Raw genomic sequence first — 17,020 nt, forward strand, 5'->3', positions numbered from 1 at the left:
CATTAACATTTAGTGTTATTACTGTTTGGATAATATTTTCCTCTACCATTTTGGCTTTTGTATTATATATATCATATCTGATTTTCCTTCTTTCTACACTCTTCTCCATACCTCTCTCTTCAGTCTTTTCGTATCTAACTCTAGTGCTCCCTTTAGTATTTCTTGCAGAGCTGGTCTCTTGGTCACAAAATCTCTCAGTGATTTTTTTGTCTGAGAATGTTTTAGTTTCTCCCTCATTTTTGAAGGACAATTTTGCTAGATATAGAAGTCTTGGTTGGCAGTTTTTCTCTTTGGTAATTTAAATATACCATCCCACTGTCTTCTAGCTTCCATGGTTTCTGTTGAGAAATCTACACATAGTCTTGTTGGGTTTCCCTTGTATGTGATGGATTGTTTTTCTCTTGCTGCTTTCAAGATCCTCTCTTTCTCTTTGACCTCTGACATTCTAACTAGTAAATGTCTTGGAGAACGCCTATTTGAATCTATTCTCTTTGGGGTGCGCTGCACTTCTTGAATCTGTAATTTTAGGTCTTTCATAAGAGCTGGGAAATTTTCAGTGATAATTTCTTCCATAAGTTTTTCTCCTCCTTTTGCCTTCTCTTCTCCTTCTGGGACACCCACAACACGTATATTTGTGCGCTTCATATTGTCCTTGAGTTCCCTGATACCCTGTTCAAATTTTTCCATTCTTTTCCCTATAGTTTCTGTTTCTTTTTGGAATTCAGATGTTCCATCCTCCAATTCACTAATTCTAGCTTCTGTCTCTTTAAATCTACCATTGTAGGTATCCATTGTTTTTTCCATCTTTTCTACTTTGTCCTTCACTCCCATAAGTTCTGTGACTTGTTTTTTCAGTTTTTCTATTTCTTCCTTTTGTTCAGCCCATGTCTTCTTCGTGTCCTCCCTCAATTTATTGATTTGTTTTTTGAAGAGGTTTTCCATTTTTGTTCGTATATGGCATGGCGTGATAGTCGTGGTGCTCATCTGTCTGCGGGTCCCACCAGTAAAAGATGCTGTTCCTCCTTTAACTTTGGAAAACTCTCGCTGTAGGGGAAGGTCGCCAGCTGAAGCGGCTTGGGGGAGTGCCAATCCAAATTTCCCAGCCGGCCCATGGCGCCAAGCTTGGTGGGCGGGCGCTGGCGTTCGCGGCTTGGGGGAGCGCCTGTCCAAATTTCCCAGCTGGACCGGGAAGCCTTGTGTTTGAAATGGACCCCGGTCACCGGTCTCCGCGGCTTGGGGGATCTCTGATCCAATTCTCCCAGCTGGTCCGGGGGGCCGCACGTGGGGTGGGGGTGGGGCGCCAGACACCGCGGCTTGAGGGGATCGCCTGTCCAATTCTCCCAGCTGGCCCGGGAAGGGAGGAGGGAGGGACTCCGGCTGCCTGCCGCCCCGGCCCGGGGAAGCTCACGCCCCTCGGTGATCTCACCGCAGCGGGTTCTCCCAGCCAGTCAGCCGTTCCAGAATGGGGTACACTGTCTTTTTGGTCTCTGTCGTGGCTCCGGGAGCTGTTCTGTACCATTTCTACTTCCCTAGTAGCTGTTCTGGAGGAGGAACTAAGACCCGCGCGTCTTACTAAGCCACCATCTTCTCCGGAAGTCCTCCCTCATGTATTTTAAGTATATGATATTTTTCATCACAAATTATATAAATAGTTTAAAAGGTTATGACTTCTGGTGCATTGTTAATGTTGACATTTTCAAATAAAGTGACTATCACTCTTTTAAATGTACTTTCTAGCCTTTCTTCACCTGCCTGTAGAAGTGGTGTACTACTACTTCCAGGGATCTATGCAGAAAACAGGGCCTGACTATGAGATTGCTGGGGAACCCTCACAGGTAGGTGGCCTCTGTGGGTTGGGGCCTGAAGGCTAGGGTAGCCTTGGAACCTGTATAAGGGTCATTCTCATTGACTCCAGATTGTCAACCAATCATGTATATCTAGATATGTGGAGTCTGAGAACTCTGAAGAAATTCTCTGTGTCTCTGGCAAAGTGTCAAAGCAGAGGACTCTGTCCCCCCACAGGCTGGCCATATGGTCACCCCATGTGTCATGGTCAGGTTCATGTGTCAACTTGGCCAAGTGGTGGTTGGGCAAGTGCTGGCTTGTCTGTTGCAATGAGGACATTTCATAGCACTAAATCATGATCATGTCAGCTGCAACCACAGCTGATTCCATTTGTAATCAGCCAAAGGGGAGTGTCTTCTGCAATGAGTGATGCTTAATCTAATCACTGAAAGCCTTATAAGGAGGATTCAGAAGAGACAGGCTCTTCCTGTTTTGGCTGGTCAGCCTCTCCTCTGGAGTTCATCCAGACCCTCCATCGGAATCATCAACTTCACAGCCTGCCCTGCAGATTTTGGACTCTGCGTTCCTGTGGTCACCTGAGTCACTTTTATAAATTTTGTATTTCCAAGTGTTCTCTCTTGATTCTGTTTCTCTAGAGAACCCTAATTAATACATCTTGGTACCAGGAGTGATTCTTAAGAAACAGAATCTTAAAAATGGATTTCTATTCATGGTTTTCTACTCTGACTTGACTCAAAGGCACTAAGGACTCTGATTCCCATAATCAGAATGACAGTCCCAATCCATGGAGTGAGTTGGCAAAAGAAATAGTCAAAATATCACCATTTGATTCTCCTAATGCTTTGGTTGTACAAAGCCAGGCTGTGGGGGATAATATTTTTGACACCTTTACAGAGTTTTGTGGAAATAAGAGGTATAGACATGTTGCTTGGTTGTTGTTAGATACACTGGCTGCATTAAGGAGTGAAGGGGGTGGTCTTAAGGCTTCAAATGAGAAGTTTAAGCTTAAGCTAATCTGACGGATGTAGATGTTTCTATGAGTATCCTGAAGGAAAATCTTATTTCCTGTAGCCATAGACTTGAGATCTCTGAAAATCAGACTCAGAATCTTATTGTTAGAGTAACAACTTTACAACATAAACTGAAATTTCAATCTTGCATGGTGTCTGCTGTTAAAGTGAGGGCATTGATTGGAAAGGAGTGGGCCCCAGAAAAATGGGATGGTGACATATGGATTGATAATGATGTTGGGGGTGAGGTTGAAACCCTAGATCATGCTGAGTCTTCTCTAGATAACCTTGTAATAGTTTGCCCTGAGTACATAACCACCCCACCTCCAGCTTGCCTTGAGGAGTTGGCCACCCAACCTCCTCCTGAAGGGATTAGCCCTAGAATGATTAATCCTGTTTCACCAGATGAAACTGCAAATGAAGGCCCTGAATCAATGGCTTGGAAGATACTTGTAATTCTTTTCATGGCCCACTCCCACCACCCCTCATTTCTTCCAGACCTATAACTAGACTAAGTCCCAACAGGCCCCTAAAGGTGAGGTACAAAGTATCACACATGAGGAAATACGTTATGCTCCAAAAGAACTGTTTGAGTTTTCCAATTTATGTAGACAGAAATCAGGGGAATATGTGTGGCAATGGATTTTTTTAACTTTGTTTTATTAATTTAAAAAATTAACAAACAAAACATTAAGCTATCATTCCATTCTACATATAAATCAGTAATTCTTAATATCATCACATAGTTGTGTATTCATCATTTCTTAGAACATTTGCTTCGATTTAGAAAAAGAAATAAAAAGACAACAGAAAAAGAAATAAAATGATAATAGAGAAAAAAAAGATTATACATACCATACCCCTCACCCCTCGCCTTCATTTACCACCAGCATTTCAAACTAAATTTATTTTAACATTTGTTCCCCCCTATTATTTATTTTTATTCCATATGTTCTACTCTTCTGTTGATATAGTAGCTAAAAGGAGCATCAGACACAAGGTTTTCACAATCACAGAGTCTCATTGTGAAAGCTATATCATTGTTCAATCATCATCAAGAAACATGGCTACTGGAACACAGCTCTACATTTTCAGGCAGTTTCCTCCAGCCTCTCCACTACATCTTGAACAACAAGGTGATACCTACGCAATGCATAAAAATAACCTCCAGGATAACCTCTCAACTGTGTTTGGAATCTCCCAGCCATTGACACTTTGTCTCATTTCACTCTTCCCCCTTTGGTTGAGAAGGTTCTCTCAATCCCTTAATGTTAATTCTCAACTGATTCTAGGCTTTTTCTTAGTCCCTTGATGCTGAGTCTCAGCTCATTCCAGGATTTCTGTCCCACGTTGCCAGGGAGGTCCACACCCCTGGGAGTCATGTCCCACGCAGAGAGGGGGAGGGTGGTGAGACTGCTCGTCATGTTGGCTGGAGAGAGAGGCCACATCTGAGCAACAAAAGAGGCTCTCTTGGGGGTGACTCTTAGGCCTAGATTGTAAGTAGACTTGACCTATCCTTTGTGGGGTTAAGTTTCATATGAACAAACCCCAAGATTGGGGGCTCAGCCTATAGCTTTGGTTGTCCACACTGCTTGTGAGAATATCAAGAATTCAACTTGGGGAAGTTGAATTTCTCCCCGCTCTCACCATTCCTCAAAGTGGGCTTGCAAGTACTTTTCCAGTCACTGATCAAATCACTCTGGGATTCATCGGGGCATCACTCTGGACAAACCAACAAAATCTCATGTCCTACCCGAGATTCCAAGTACTTATGACATTCAATCAAACTATCTACATGAGTTATATTAGGAAATGCTCTAGTCAAAATATAAATTTTGTAACAAACATTTTTGTGGCAATGGATTTTAAGGGTGTAGGATAATGGTGGGAGGAATATAAGGCTGGATCAGGCTGAATTTATTGATATGGGCCCACGAAGCAGAGAGATTCTGCATTCAATGTTATAGCTTGAGAGGTTAGAAAAGGTATTAAGAGTTTGTTTGGATGATTGGTTGAAACATGGATCAAAAGGTGACCAACATTACCTGAGGTTGAAATGCCAGAACTGCCCTTGTACAATGTAGATGAGGGGATCCAGAGACTTAGAGAGACTGGAATGTTAGCGTGGATTTATCATGCAAATCCTGCTGTTACACCCCAGGAATGTCTGGAGGATGCACCTTTGACCAGAACAGTGAGAAATAAATTTGTGAGACTAGCACCATCAACTCTGAAGAGCGCTGTGGTCGCACTTTTCTGTAGGTCAGATATTACTGTAGGAATGGCCGTCACTGAGCTGGAATCCTTAAAACACAATGGGGATGACTGGATCCTGAGTTGGCAGAAGCCAGGTGGCAGCACTTAATCGCCAAAGGCAGGGTAGACGTGGCTATTATAATAGCAAACTCAAAGCAGGCGTCAAAATTATATGACTCGCAGGGATTTGCGGCATTGGCTAGTAAATCATGGGGTACCTAGAAATACAATAGAATGACAGTCTACTAAATTCTTGCTCGAGCTGTATAAACAAAAGAGATCTAGGTCAAGTGAACAGAAGTCTAACCTGAATTACAAAAACACAGAGTCACTGCCCATTAATCAGTTTCCAGACTTGAGACAGTTTACAGACCCAGAGCCCCTTGAATGAAGGGGAGGCCAGGTCCCTTTGGGGGAGAACCCTGTTACGCTGCCACAAATTTATACTGTTAATCTTCCTCCAAGCCTTCCCCAAGGAGACCGACGGCCTTTTACCAGGGTAACTGTGCATTGGGGAAAAGGAAATGATCAGATATTTTGGGGATTATTAGACACTGGTTCAGGAGTGATGTTAATTCCAGGGGACCCAAAACGTCACTCTGGACCACCAGTCAGAGTGGGGGCTTATGGAGGCCAGGTGATCAATGAAGTTTTAGCTCAGGTCTGTCTCACAGTGGGTCCAGTGGGCCCCCAGATCCATTCTGTAGTTATTTCCCCAGTTCCAGAATGTATAATTGAACTAGACATACTGAGCAACTGGCAGAATCCCCACATTGGCTCTGTAACTCATGTAGTGAGGACTATTATGGTGGGAAAGGCCAAGTGGAAGCCACTACAACTGCCCTTACCAAGCAAAATAGTAAATCAGAAGCAATACCAGATTCCTGGAGGGATTCCAGAGATTACTGCAACTCTTAAGGACTTGAAGGATACACAGGTGGTGTTTCCCACCACATCCCCATTCAACTCTCCTATTTGGCCTGCGCAGAAAACAGATGGGTCTTGGAGGATGACAGTGGATTATCGTAAGATCAACTAGGTGGTAACTCCAATTGCAGCTGCTGTTCCAGATGTGGTATCATTGCTTGAGCAAATCAATACATCCCCTGGTACCTGGTATGCAGCTATTGATCTGGCAAATGCTTTTTTCTCAAGGGCTATTAGTAAGGACCACCAGAAACAGTATGCTTTCAGCTGGCAAGGTTAGCAATCTACTTTCACTGTCCTACCTCAAGGGTATATCAACTCTCCAGCCCTATATCATTATCTTGTCCTCAGGGACCTTGATCATTTCTCCCTCCCACGAGATATCACATTGGTCCATTATTTGATGATATCATGTTGATTGGACCTAGTGAGCAAGAAATAGCAATTACTCTAGAGTTACTGGAAAAGCATTTGCCTGTCAGAGGATGAGAGATAAATCCAACAAAAATACAGGGGCCTTCCACCTCAGTGAAATTTCTAGGTGTCCACTGGTGTGGGGCATGTCGAGATATCCCTTCTAAGGTGAAGGATAAGTTGCTGCATCTGGCCCCTCCTATGACCAAAAAAGAGGCACAATGCTTAGTTGGTCTTTTTGGATTTTGGCAACAACATATTCCTCATTTGGGTGTGCTACTCCAGCCCATTTATCGAGTGACAAGAAAAGGTGCTAATTTTGAGTGGGGACCTGAACAAGAGGAGGCTCTGCCACAGGTCTAGGCTGCCGTACAAGCTGCTCTACCACTTGGACCTAATGATCCAGCAGATCCAAAGGTGCTGGAAATGTCAGTGGCAAATAGAGATGCTGTCTGGAGCCTTTGGCAGGCCCCTATAGGAGAATCACAATGCAGACCCTTAGGATTTTGGAGCAAAGCCTTACCATCTGCTGCAGATAACTACTCTCCTTTTGAGAAACAGCTTTTGGCCTGCTACTGGGCCTTAGTAGAGACTGAACGCTTAACCATGGGCCACCAAAAGTTACCGTGAGATCTGAGTTGCCTATCATGAGCTGGGTGTTATCTGACCCACCAAGCCATAAAGTTGGGCATGCACAGCAGCACTCTATTGTAAAATGGAAGTGGTATATACGAGATAGAGCCAGAGCAGGTCCTGAAGGCACAAGTAAGTTACATGAAGAAGTGGCCCAAATGCCCATGGTCTCCACTCCTGCCACATTACTTTCTCTTTCCCAGACCAGAGCTATGGCCTCTTGGAGAGTTCCTTACAGTGAATTGACTGAGGAAGAGAAAATTCGGGCCTGGTTTACAAATGGTTCAGCACGATATGCAGGTACCACCCGAAGGTGGACAGCTGCCGCACTACATCCCCTTTCTGGGGTGTCCTTGAAGGACAGTGGTGAGGGGTAATCCTCCCAGTGGGCAGAACTTCGAGCAGTGTACCTGGTTGTTCATTTTCCTTGGAAGGAAAACTGGCCATAGGTGTTGCTTCCTATTGAAACGGAGCTCGAAGGATATTAAGGAATGATGAGAAAAAAAGAAAGGAAGAAAGAAAGAAAGAAAGAAAGACACAGACGGGCTCAGGGGGTCTGAAGCTTGAGTTTACTTCAGACAGACTTCAGACAATTTTATTCTTAACCAGATCCTGGTTATATACCACAGGATGTCAATAGGCATGCATGTATTTCCTGAGGGAGCAAAGTTCTTATCTTTCAGTGTTCTTCATACTTAACATAACCATTTGGGGTAAACATTCTCTTCCTCCCAGACTGCTCTACATAACAATCTCCACAGTTTACTGCCGCCATCCTGAGGCCAGCTGCTCCCAACAAAACCTGCAGGTCTTGTTTTAACCCTTGGCTCCTACACAGAGATGCATTTGTATACTGACTCATGGGCTGTTGCTAATGGTTTGGCTGGATGGTCAGGAACTTGGAAAGACCATAATTGGAAAATAGGTAACAAAGAGGTCTGGGGAAGAAGTATGTGGATAGACCTTTCTGAGTGAGCTAAAAACATGAGCATATTTGTGTCCCATGTGAATGCACACCAGAGGGTGACATCAGCAGAGGAAGGTTTTAATAACCTAGTGGATAAGATAACCTGTTCTGTGGATACCAATCAGCCTCTTTCCCCAGTAACTCCTGTCATTGCCCAATGGGCTCATGAACAAAGTGGTCATGGTGGTAAGGATGGAGGTTATGCATGGGCTCAGCAACATGGACTTCCACTCACCAAAGCTGACTTGGCTACAGCCACTGCTGAGTGCCCAATCTGCCAGCAGCTGAGACCCACACTCAGCCCCCGATATGGCGCCATTCCCCGAGGTGACCAGCCAACTACATGGTGGCAGGTTGATTACATTGGACCACTCCCTTCATGGAAGGGGCAGCAATTTGTTCTAAGTGGAATAGACACATACTCTGGATATGGGTTTGCTTTCCCTTTACGCAATGCTTCTGCCAAAACTACCATCCGTGGGCTTACAGAATGCCTCATCCATCGTCATGTTATTCCCATAGCATTGCTTCTGATCAAGGAACATGCTCATGGCATTCTCTGGTCTTACAATGTTCCCCATCACTCAGAAGCAGCTGGATTGATAGAACGGTGGAATGCCCTTTTGAAAACTCAATTATGGTGCCAACTAGGTGGCAATACCCTGAAAGACTGGGGTAATGTTCTCCAGGAAGCTGTATATGCTCTGAATCAGTGTCCGCTATATGGTGCTGTTTCTCCCACAGCCAGGATCCATGGATCCAGGAAGCAAGGGGTGGAAATGGGGGTGGTACCACTCACTATTACCCCTAATGATCCACTAGGAAAATTTTTGCTTCCTGTCCCTGTGACCCTGAGCTCTGCTGGTCTACAGGTTTTAGTTCCAAAATGAGGAGTGCTTCCACCACGAGAAACAACAATGATTCCACTGAACTGGAAGTTAAGACTGTCACCTGGTCACTTCGGGCTGCTTATGCCACTGGATCAACAAGTCAAGAAGGGGATTACATTATTGTCTGGGGTGATTGACCCTGACTATCAGGAGGAAGTAGGTCTGCAACTACATAATGGAGGTAAAGAAGAGTTTTCTTGGAATATAGGAGATCCCCTAGGGCACTTTTAGTACTGCCATGCCCTGAGATTAAAATCAATGGAAAACTGCAACAATCCAATCCAGGCAAAACTACCAGTGGCTCTGAAACTTCAGGAATGAAGTTTTGGTTCACCCTACCAGGCAAAGAACCATGGCCAACTGAAGTGCTTGCTGAGGGTAAAGGGAACAAGGAACGGGTAGTGGAAGAAGGTAGTGATAAATATGAACTTCGACCACATGTGATCAGTTACAGAAACGAGGAATGTAATGCTGTTTTGTTCATGTTATACTATTTAAGTTGTAAGATATCAAGTTTAAAAATGAATATTGCCCAAGGATTTTCACCCTATTCTGGAGAGAATTAATGTGTTTCCAGTTATATGCAGAACAGTTATATCCAGGACAGTTGAGTATTGTTAGGCGTCACCTGTGTCGGTTTTCCCTGAGGGTGAGACCCAGCAGGTTGAAGGACTTTCCTATGAAGCCTCTAGACTCTGTGTTTTTCCTATCCTACCCAGTATATAGCTTTGTCTGCCTGTGGGTCCCACCAGCATAAAGTGATACCATTTCCTTTAGCTTCAGCCGACTCTTCCTACTGAGGGCGTGGTGGAGACAGAGGAGAGGTTGTAGGCTGGCATTAATCAATTCAGTTTTCCAGTTCCAGGGGTCTGAATTCCTTGAGGGAGAGATTCCACTTGAACTGGGCCCCACCCCACTCCTGGGGAAGGCACAGCCTCCAGGGAATTTCTTCCTTTCACCTGACCAGACTCTTTGTCTCTCAGACAAGCTTAACTCCACCTTTCCCTGGGGCAGTTGGAGCCTGTGAAGCCTTGCAGTTGTATCCAAAGAGCAGTGAAGTCGTAGAAACACAGCCAGAAACAAACAAACAAACTGTAAGAATTCGAGAGTTTTGCCACGCAAAGGAGGACTCCAAGAGACGTTCTCTCATGCAACATGCAAGGGGTTAATTTACCACACATGCGTGGGGCTCACTGAACACGCAGGAACAGAGAGCCCCGAGCCTGGGTTTTGGGAAGCTTTTTGAGGGCCAGGATAAGGGGGTGGGGTTTGAGGGTTGAACATGAGTTACAGGTTCTGCTTTATGCAGGAAGTAGATAATGAACATTTTGCAAGAAGTAGATAACAAACATTTTGCAAGAAGCAGATAAACATTTTTCGCGCATGAGTCATGGGAGCTGCTTCATGCAAGAAGCAGCTGTCTCGTGCAAAACTCCCTTACTCAACCTTCTCAGTTGCATTCTTAGATAAACTTCCTCCGGCAGTTACAACCTTGCATAACCAAGGCAGCAGAAAACCTTGCATAACAAAGGCAGCAGATAACCGCCCCTGGGAAGTTCCGGGTTGTTTTTCTTAGCCTGATGGGGCCCATAACTCTTTTCTTTACAATCCTTCTTTACATAAGAAAAGTTAGCTACTGTTAAGTTTTATAAAATCCTTCTTTACAAAACAAAAAATCCTTTTCAAAGCAGGACCCCCAGACCTTGGGTTTGCCAATCAAGAGCTTAAGTTGGTACTTTGCTATATGTATCTCCAGGTTCTATGTGCCCAGTTCTTTCCTTCAGGGCCTAGATCTTTTCAAGTATTTTGTGTTGTCTGATTCAAAAAACTCTCTTTTTTTTCCCCATCAGCCCTGCCTCCTCTGTGCCAGGGCAAAAACCAGCAAACTCCGTTTTTACTCAAGGTTCAGCTGAGCTGGGGGTCTATTTTCAATAGTCAGAATTTGTTCATTAATTCCACAATTGGAGTTTGGTTGGGCTCAGCCCCTTGCTGTTAGTAAAGTCTCTTTCCCCTCTGGGAAGCAGCCTGTGGGGGAGGGGCACCGGCCGCCACAGCTTGGGGGACTCACGGTTCTGGGTGGGCTTGTAGCTGGTCTGGCCTGTGCAGACTGGTGTACGCTTTGCATTTGGTCACTGATGTGGCCCCAGCTGTTGTTCCGTACTGTTCCTGGCTATTTACTAGCTGCTCTGCAGGACGAATTAAATTCTACACCTTACTAAGCTGCCATCTTGGACCTATCTCCAAAAATTCTTAAATATCATTTTTACTTTTTTTGCTGATTTTTCTATTATTTTGGCTTTAATTTTTTTTTACTTCTGAGGGCCTTTTTTGTTTGTTAAAAAATGAAGGTATCGTTATATAGAGTAAAATTTACCCTTTTTACTGTACAGTTCTGTGAGTTTTGACAAACATATATAGTTGTGTAACTGTTACCACTATAGTCAAGATGCAGAACAGCTCCATCATGCTGAAATATTCCCCTGTCATCAACCCCTTCCCCACCCCCAGTCCCTGGCAACCAATGAACAGTTTTCTGTCCATATAAATGGAAACTTGCAGTATGTAGCACTTTGAATCTGGTTTCTTTCAGTTAATACAGTGCATCTGAGATTCGTCCAGGTTGTATTGGTAGTTTGTTCCTTTTTATTGCTGAGTAGTACTCCACTGCATGGCTATAGCACATTTTGTCTATCCATTCACCAGTTAAAACACATTTGGATTGTTGCTAGTTTGAGTGATTATAATGAAAACAATATAAATATTCATGGACAAGTTTTGGGTAAACATTGGTTTTCCTTTCACTAGTGTAAATATCTAGAAGTGAGATTGCTGGTCCATATGGTAAGTAAATATTTAACATTCATCAAAAACTGTCAAAATGTTTTCCAAAGTGGCTGTACCATTTTGCATTTCTGCCAGCAACAAATGAGAGATTCCAGTTGTCCTCCATCCTTTGCAGTGCCTGGTACATCCGTCTGTTTTCAGCCATTCTACTAGGTGCATAGCATTTTTATTAGATTAATATTGAGGGTTTACATTATTGAGACTATGTAAATAGTATTCTTAGCTGTGTTCTGTAGTATATAATTGTATATAATTTTGGTTTTGCCTCATTTTTTTTCATTTTTTCAGTTTTCTCTGTATCTATCATTAATTCATCCAAGCTCTCTGTCAGAAATTTGAAAGTCTTGCTATAGATTTAGACATTTCAGGTAGTTGAACAACATCATCTTTTTTTATGGAAACATAGCTCTTAGAGGTGGCCCTCCATCCTCCTGTTTTCGTTTGCATGGGCTGTCCTCCTGAGTCTCCCTTCACCCTCATCCTGGGACACTCTTCACTTCTCCCCTGCGTCAGACCCCCTGGTACTCTCTTTCTAGGCTACTCCTTTATTTTGGTGGAGCATGATTTCCATTTGCTTCCTGAGACATGATCTTGAGAACTTACATGACTGGAAGGATTTTAGTCACACTTGACCAAGAGTTTGATTAGTTACAGAATTCTAGATTAGAAATCATTTTCCCTCAGAATTTTGAAGATATTTCTCATTGTCTTCTAGCTTTGAAGGTTGGTATTGAGAAATCTGATGAAAGTTGAATTCCTAAGACTGAGACTGCTTTTTTTCCTTAAATCTTTAGAGACTTTTAAGTTATTTTCTTTGTTCTCAATGTTATGAAATTTACTGAGGACAAAATCTGATGTGGGTCTTCCTTCAACCATTATCCTGGACATTTGGTCTGAAAACTCATGTCCTTCAGTTCAGGAAAATTGTCTGAAATAAAAAATGAATTTATTTATTTGATATCTGAACCAATCCCAGCGTTTTGTCCTTGGTGCTTCTTTCTGAAACATCTTTTATTTAGCTATTGGCGTTCCTGTCCCCTTCCTCATATCTTTTACTCTGTTCTACTTTCCAAGAAATTTTTTTTTCATCCTTATCTTCTGAATTTTACTTAGATTTTCATTCTCACACTCATATTTTTATTTTTCAAGAGTTTGTGGTTGTGATTTGAACATTTCTCTTTTAACACCTTCTGTTCTTGTTTCATGAATGCAAAAAAAAAAAAAACCTCTAAAGAGTTCAATTTTTCTGAAGTTTTTTTTAGAGGTTTTCCTAAATACCTGGTTGTCTTAAGATGTCTGCTTATAGGATAAAAACACATGGGTTTGGGGCAAGATGGCAACCTAGTGAGGTGTGAAATTTAGTTCTTCCTCCAGAGCAGCTAGTAAATAGCCAGGAACAGTACAGAAAAACTGCTAGGGCCACTAGACGCACAGTGTACACCGGTCTGACAAGCTGGATTGCCTGAGACCCCGCACAGACCTGTCACTCCCCCACGCTGTGGAGGACAGTGCCCCCCCCCCCGCCATGGGCACAGCAATACAGACTTTACTATAAGCAAGGGCTTAGCTCAACCAAGCTCCACTTGCAGAATTAACAAATTCTGACTACTGAAAAGAAAATAGGCCCCCAGCACAGAGAAACCTGGAAAAAGAGTTAAAGGTATTAGGAGTTTTTGCCCTGGCAGAGGGGGCAGGGCTGACAAAAAAAAAAAAAAAAAAAACCAAGGCTTTTTAAGTCAGCCAGCACAAAATACTGGAAAAGGGCTGGACTCAGAGTTCCAGGAAGATGGTGGAATAGGATAGTTTGAGTTCACCCTTGCTCCAAGAAACAGCTAGAGAAGGGACGGGAAAGCGACTGAGAGCAACTGCAGGGTATAAGTGACACGGGAGGGTCTTCTACACCACATAGGCTGGGCCTAGTTACAAAAGCTGAAGAACTGAGATTCAGAGAACTGGACCATCCAACTGGTGCAGACAGCCTAACGTGCCCCTTTCCAAATGGAAGCCCAGAACCCTCAGGACAGGGAGGGAGACTGGGGCTAGAAAATCTCTCTACCTCTTAGTCCCTCATGCCACACACCCTGCTCCTGCACTCCAAGGTCTGCCTGAGCTGCACCACGTACCCACGGCCCCCACACCACACCTCTACAACCCCACGACCTGCAGCTTGTGCTCAAAGGCACCAGCATAGCATCCCCACCCTGTGCCTATACCTGTGCTGCAATGCATCACTGCACTGTGTGCCCCACTCTGCATCCTGCTCCACATCCATCCAACAAATAACAAAGCTTTAGACAACCGAAGGAAATCAACTTACAAAGTAAACCAATCCAGATATTTACATGCTGTGAAGACAAGAGAAGATCACTAAACATATTAAAATGCAGGAAGATATAGACCAGTCTAATGACCAAATTAAAATACTGGAGGAGACACAGGCTTTGGAACAACTAATCAAAGATGTTCATATAACTCTACTGAATAAAATAAATGGAATGGCTAATGACATAAAGGAGATCAAGAAGACACTAAAGGAGCATAAATAGAAATTTGAAAGAACAGATGTCTGCTTATGCTGGCACGGACAGTGGCTCTTTGCATAGCTAACCCTAGACCTCCCCTCACCCTCCCCTCTCCCTTCTCTCTCCTTGTCATGCAGCCCATAGGGGAGACCTTAAGACCAGTATGGGAAATGATGGCTAAGTGCTGTGTCCACTCAGGTGTGTGAGGCCTGGGTACTCCTAGTTCCCCATAGATGGGTGGATGGCTGGGACATCCTTGGAGGGACAATGAGGGTGGACTGTACCTGGAGAGGATGGGTCGGTCAGGGAAAGACCTGGTCACTCACAGCTTGTATCACCTCTACTGCTTCCCTCTGTAGCAATGCAAAACCAGGTGTGAGAAGAAGCAGGCCTCTGAGGTAAGTGAGCTCTCCCCAGGAAGGGACTGGGGCTGGGGTTCTCTCTTCTGAGAGCTCCTTCAGGCTGGGGTTCTCTCCTCTGAGAGCTCCTTCAGATCTAGGGACTCCCCAGCTCATGGCAGAGAGCCCAGGGATGGGGGCCAGGCCCCTTCCATGGAACTCCCAAGCTTAGAAGGGACGGACTTCCCAGAAAAAATAAGGAACTGTACACACTCTAAGTGTGGAGAACAGAGAGAGGGATGAGGCTTTCTGAGGACTTCTGCCTTCACTCTGCCCTCTTCTCTTATTCCTCCCTACCAGGCCCTGACCCCCCGGGTACACAGAGGCCTGAATGATGCTGCCCATAAGAAGAAAGCTGACCCTGTGCCTCAGGAGGAGGGACAGGTGAGAGTCACAGGGGAGGAAGCAGCCAACCCCTTCCTACTGGGAAGGAAGTGGTTGAGGTAGAGGAGGAAGGGCCCCTGGCTGGGAGATAAGGACCATCTGGGACTTCAACCAGACATCCCAGCACGGATCCTGTTGAGGAGCTCTGGACTGCTCTGAAGCTGTGGGCAAGGAGGGGGTGGGAATCAGGCACCCAGGCCAAACTCCCCCAGGGGAGCCAGGGGGCTGTATGGAGTTCTTGGGCAGCAAGCATGGAGGGAGCAGGGACTGGGGCTCACCCTGGCTTCCCTCCCTCACTCCTTGTCAAGTGGACTTGTCTTTACATCTGTACAATCTGGAGCTGCCTCTTGCCTTTCCTTGCTCTCCGGGAAAAGAAAGGGGTCAGAAAGGATGTTGCTGTTTATAATTCTGGTAGAATTGCTGGCCCTTCTCTGCCACAAGACTGCATTCCTCCCTAATCCAGGTGACCTGCTAGGGTCCCTGAGAGCCAACCCCCTGAGGGACAATTCTGTCTGGGGTCTGGGTGGGGTGGGGAGTGAGGGGTGGGGGTGGACAGGAGAAGAAGCCCAGCTAGCCACTCACCTGAATATGCCTGTCCTGCCCTCCTGCTTCCTCCCTCGGTCAGGAGGATGGGGGAGCTACTCCATTTGAACTTGTTGAGCACCTATTCTTTTCGCAATGCTGACATGGACATAGGGTTGCACCCCCCTCCCCGCTGCAGGCATTGGAAACTACCCTAACCTTGGGAATAGGTTCCTCTGAGCAAGAGATCCACAAGAGGTCTCCCTGTTCGTGCTTTTTAGAGGGCTCTGAGTAGGGGGGCAAGGAGAAAAGCCCTGGGGGTCTGGGTCTTCCGGTTCCTGAGGAAGCTCCCAGACTCCAATACCCCCAAGATTCAGGACTACGAATGACCAGGTGCCCCCCAAAATCCCACAAGCTGCTGCTTCTGCGGGCCTAGCTGCCTCCTTTTAGATAGACCCAGGCTCACCTCCATCCACACTCCCTGTCCCGACAAACTGTAAGAACATCACCTACTGCCACAAGCCCTGACATGACAGTGGATTACTCTGGAGTGGGCCCTGGGGTCCTGTCTGGCATTCCAACTCAGTGCCTAGAGAAGACCAACTTCCCTGTGGTGCTGACAGGTGGAGAGTTCCCTGCCGAGAAGGCCTTTACGATGAGGAGCCTTGTCAGGTGTGCCACCAGGAAGTCCTCTGGCACAAGGGGCCTTGACAGTGCCTTCCCCAAGAGCAACTGTGGGTTCCCTGACCCAGTCTATTCCTAAAGGCACCAGAGGATCTGCCCAAGACTCTGTGAACTAGATAGTCATTATGGACCCTTAGGTGCTGCCTGCATCCCCGGAAAGAGCCAACCAATTGTGGAGGGTGGGGACAGGTGAGAAGGCAACAGTCCCTGCCCTCAGAAGGGGCTCCAGGCCAACAAAATCACAATCCCAGAAGGTTAGAACAGGAAGACAGGACTCTCAGCAGTCATCTGGTGCAAACCTCTCGTTGGCAGAAGGGGAAACCCAAGCCCAGGGAATGCTGGGACTAGCCCAGGGCATTCTGTGTGGTGACAGTGTGAGGAACAGAGCTAGTGTCTCTTCCTGTCTGCTCCCGTGCCATCTCTCTCCTTCTCTGGCCAAGTCCATATCAGACAGGTCCCTCGTGAGCTCTACCTTAAGGGCAGCCCTGTACTCTACAGAAGGCTAGAGTCTAGCCCCTGGCTATGCTTCCTGTGGGCCCTACCTGACACAACCCTTCAGAGAATGATTGTTAGTCTCGGAGCCTGGTAAATTCCCTCTTCCCACTGCAGCCTGACCCTGCAAGTCCTCACCAGGTAGGTGCTGGGGCACGAGCATCCCTGTGGGGCTAGGAAGTAAACAGTCCCAGTTGGGGAGGCTGAGAGGCAATAGAGGGGTGGCTCATTCCTGGGCTGCCATCAGGTCCTACCCGAGGGGGGCTCTGGT

At 45.5% G+C, this 17,020-nt stretch overlaps 1 protein-coding gene across 11 annotated transcripts in view; it reads left to right on the plus strand.

The window, feature by feature from the left end:
• LOC143691066 (uncharacterized) overlaps window positions 1-15,549 on the plus strand; it is a 53,718-nt gene extending 38,169 nt beyond the window's left edge. For 7 of the 11 annotated variants that reach the window (XM_077169040.1, XM_077169039.1, XM_077169035.1 and 4 more), the window contains 3 exons: window positions 1,738-1,835; window positions 14,629-14,667; window positions 14,968-15,549. In XM_077169040.1, the coding sequence (XP_077025155.1) occupies window positions 1,738-1,835; window positions 14,629-14,667; window positions 14,968-15,114 (284 nt within the window). In that variant the 3' untranslated portion in view covers window positions 15,115-15,549. Of the gene's footprint in view, window positions 1-1,737; window positions 1,836-14,406; window positions 14,468-14,628; window positions 14,668-14,967 lie in introns of all 11 variants that reach the window. The other 4 variants (XR_013179335.1, XR_013179336.1, XM_077169044.1 and 1 more) reach the window with 2 other exon arrangements.
• The last annotated feature ends 1,471 nt before the right edge of the window (window positions 15,550-17,020 follow it).

Source organism: Tamandua tetradactyla, chromosome 7 (genome assembly GCF_023851605.1).
Source record: "Tamandua tetradactyla isolate mTamTet1 chromosome 7, mTamTet1.pri, whole genome shotgun sequence".
NCBI lineage: Eukaryota > Metazoa > Chordata > Mammalia > Pilosa > Myrmecophagidae > Tamandua > Tamandua tetradactyla.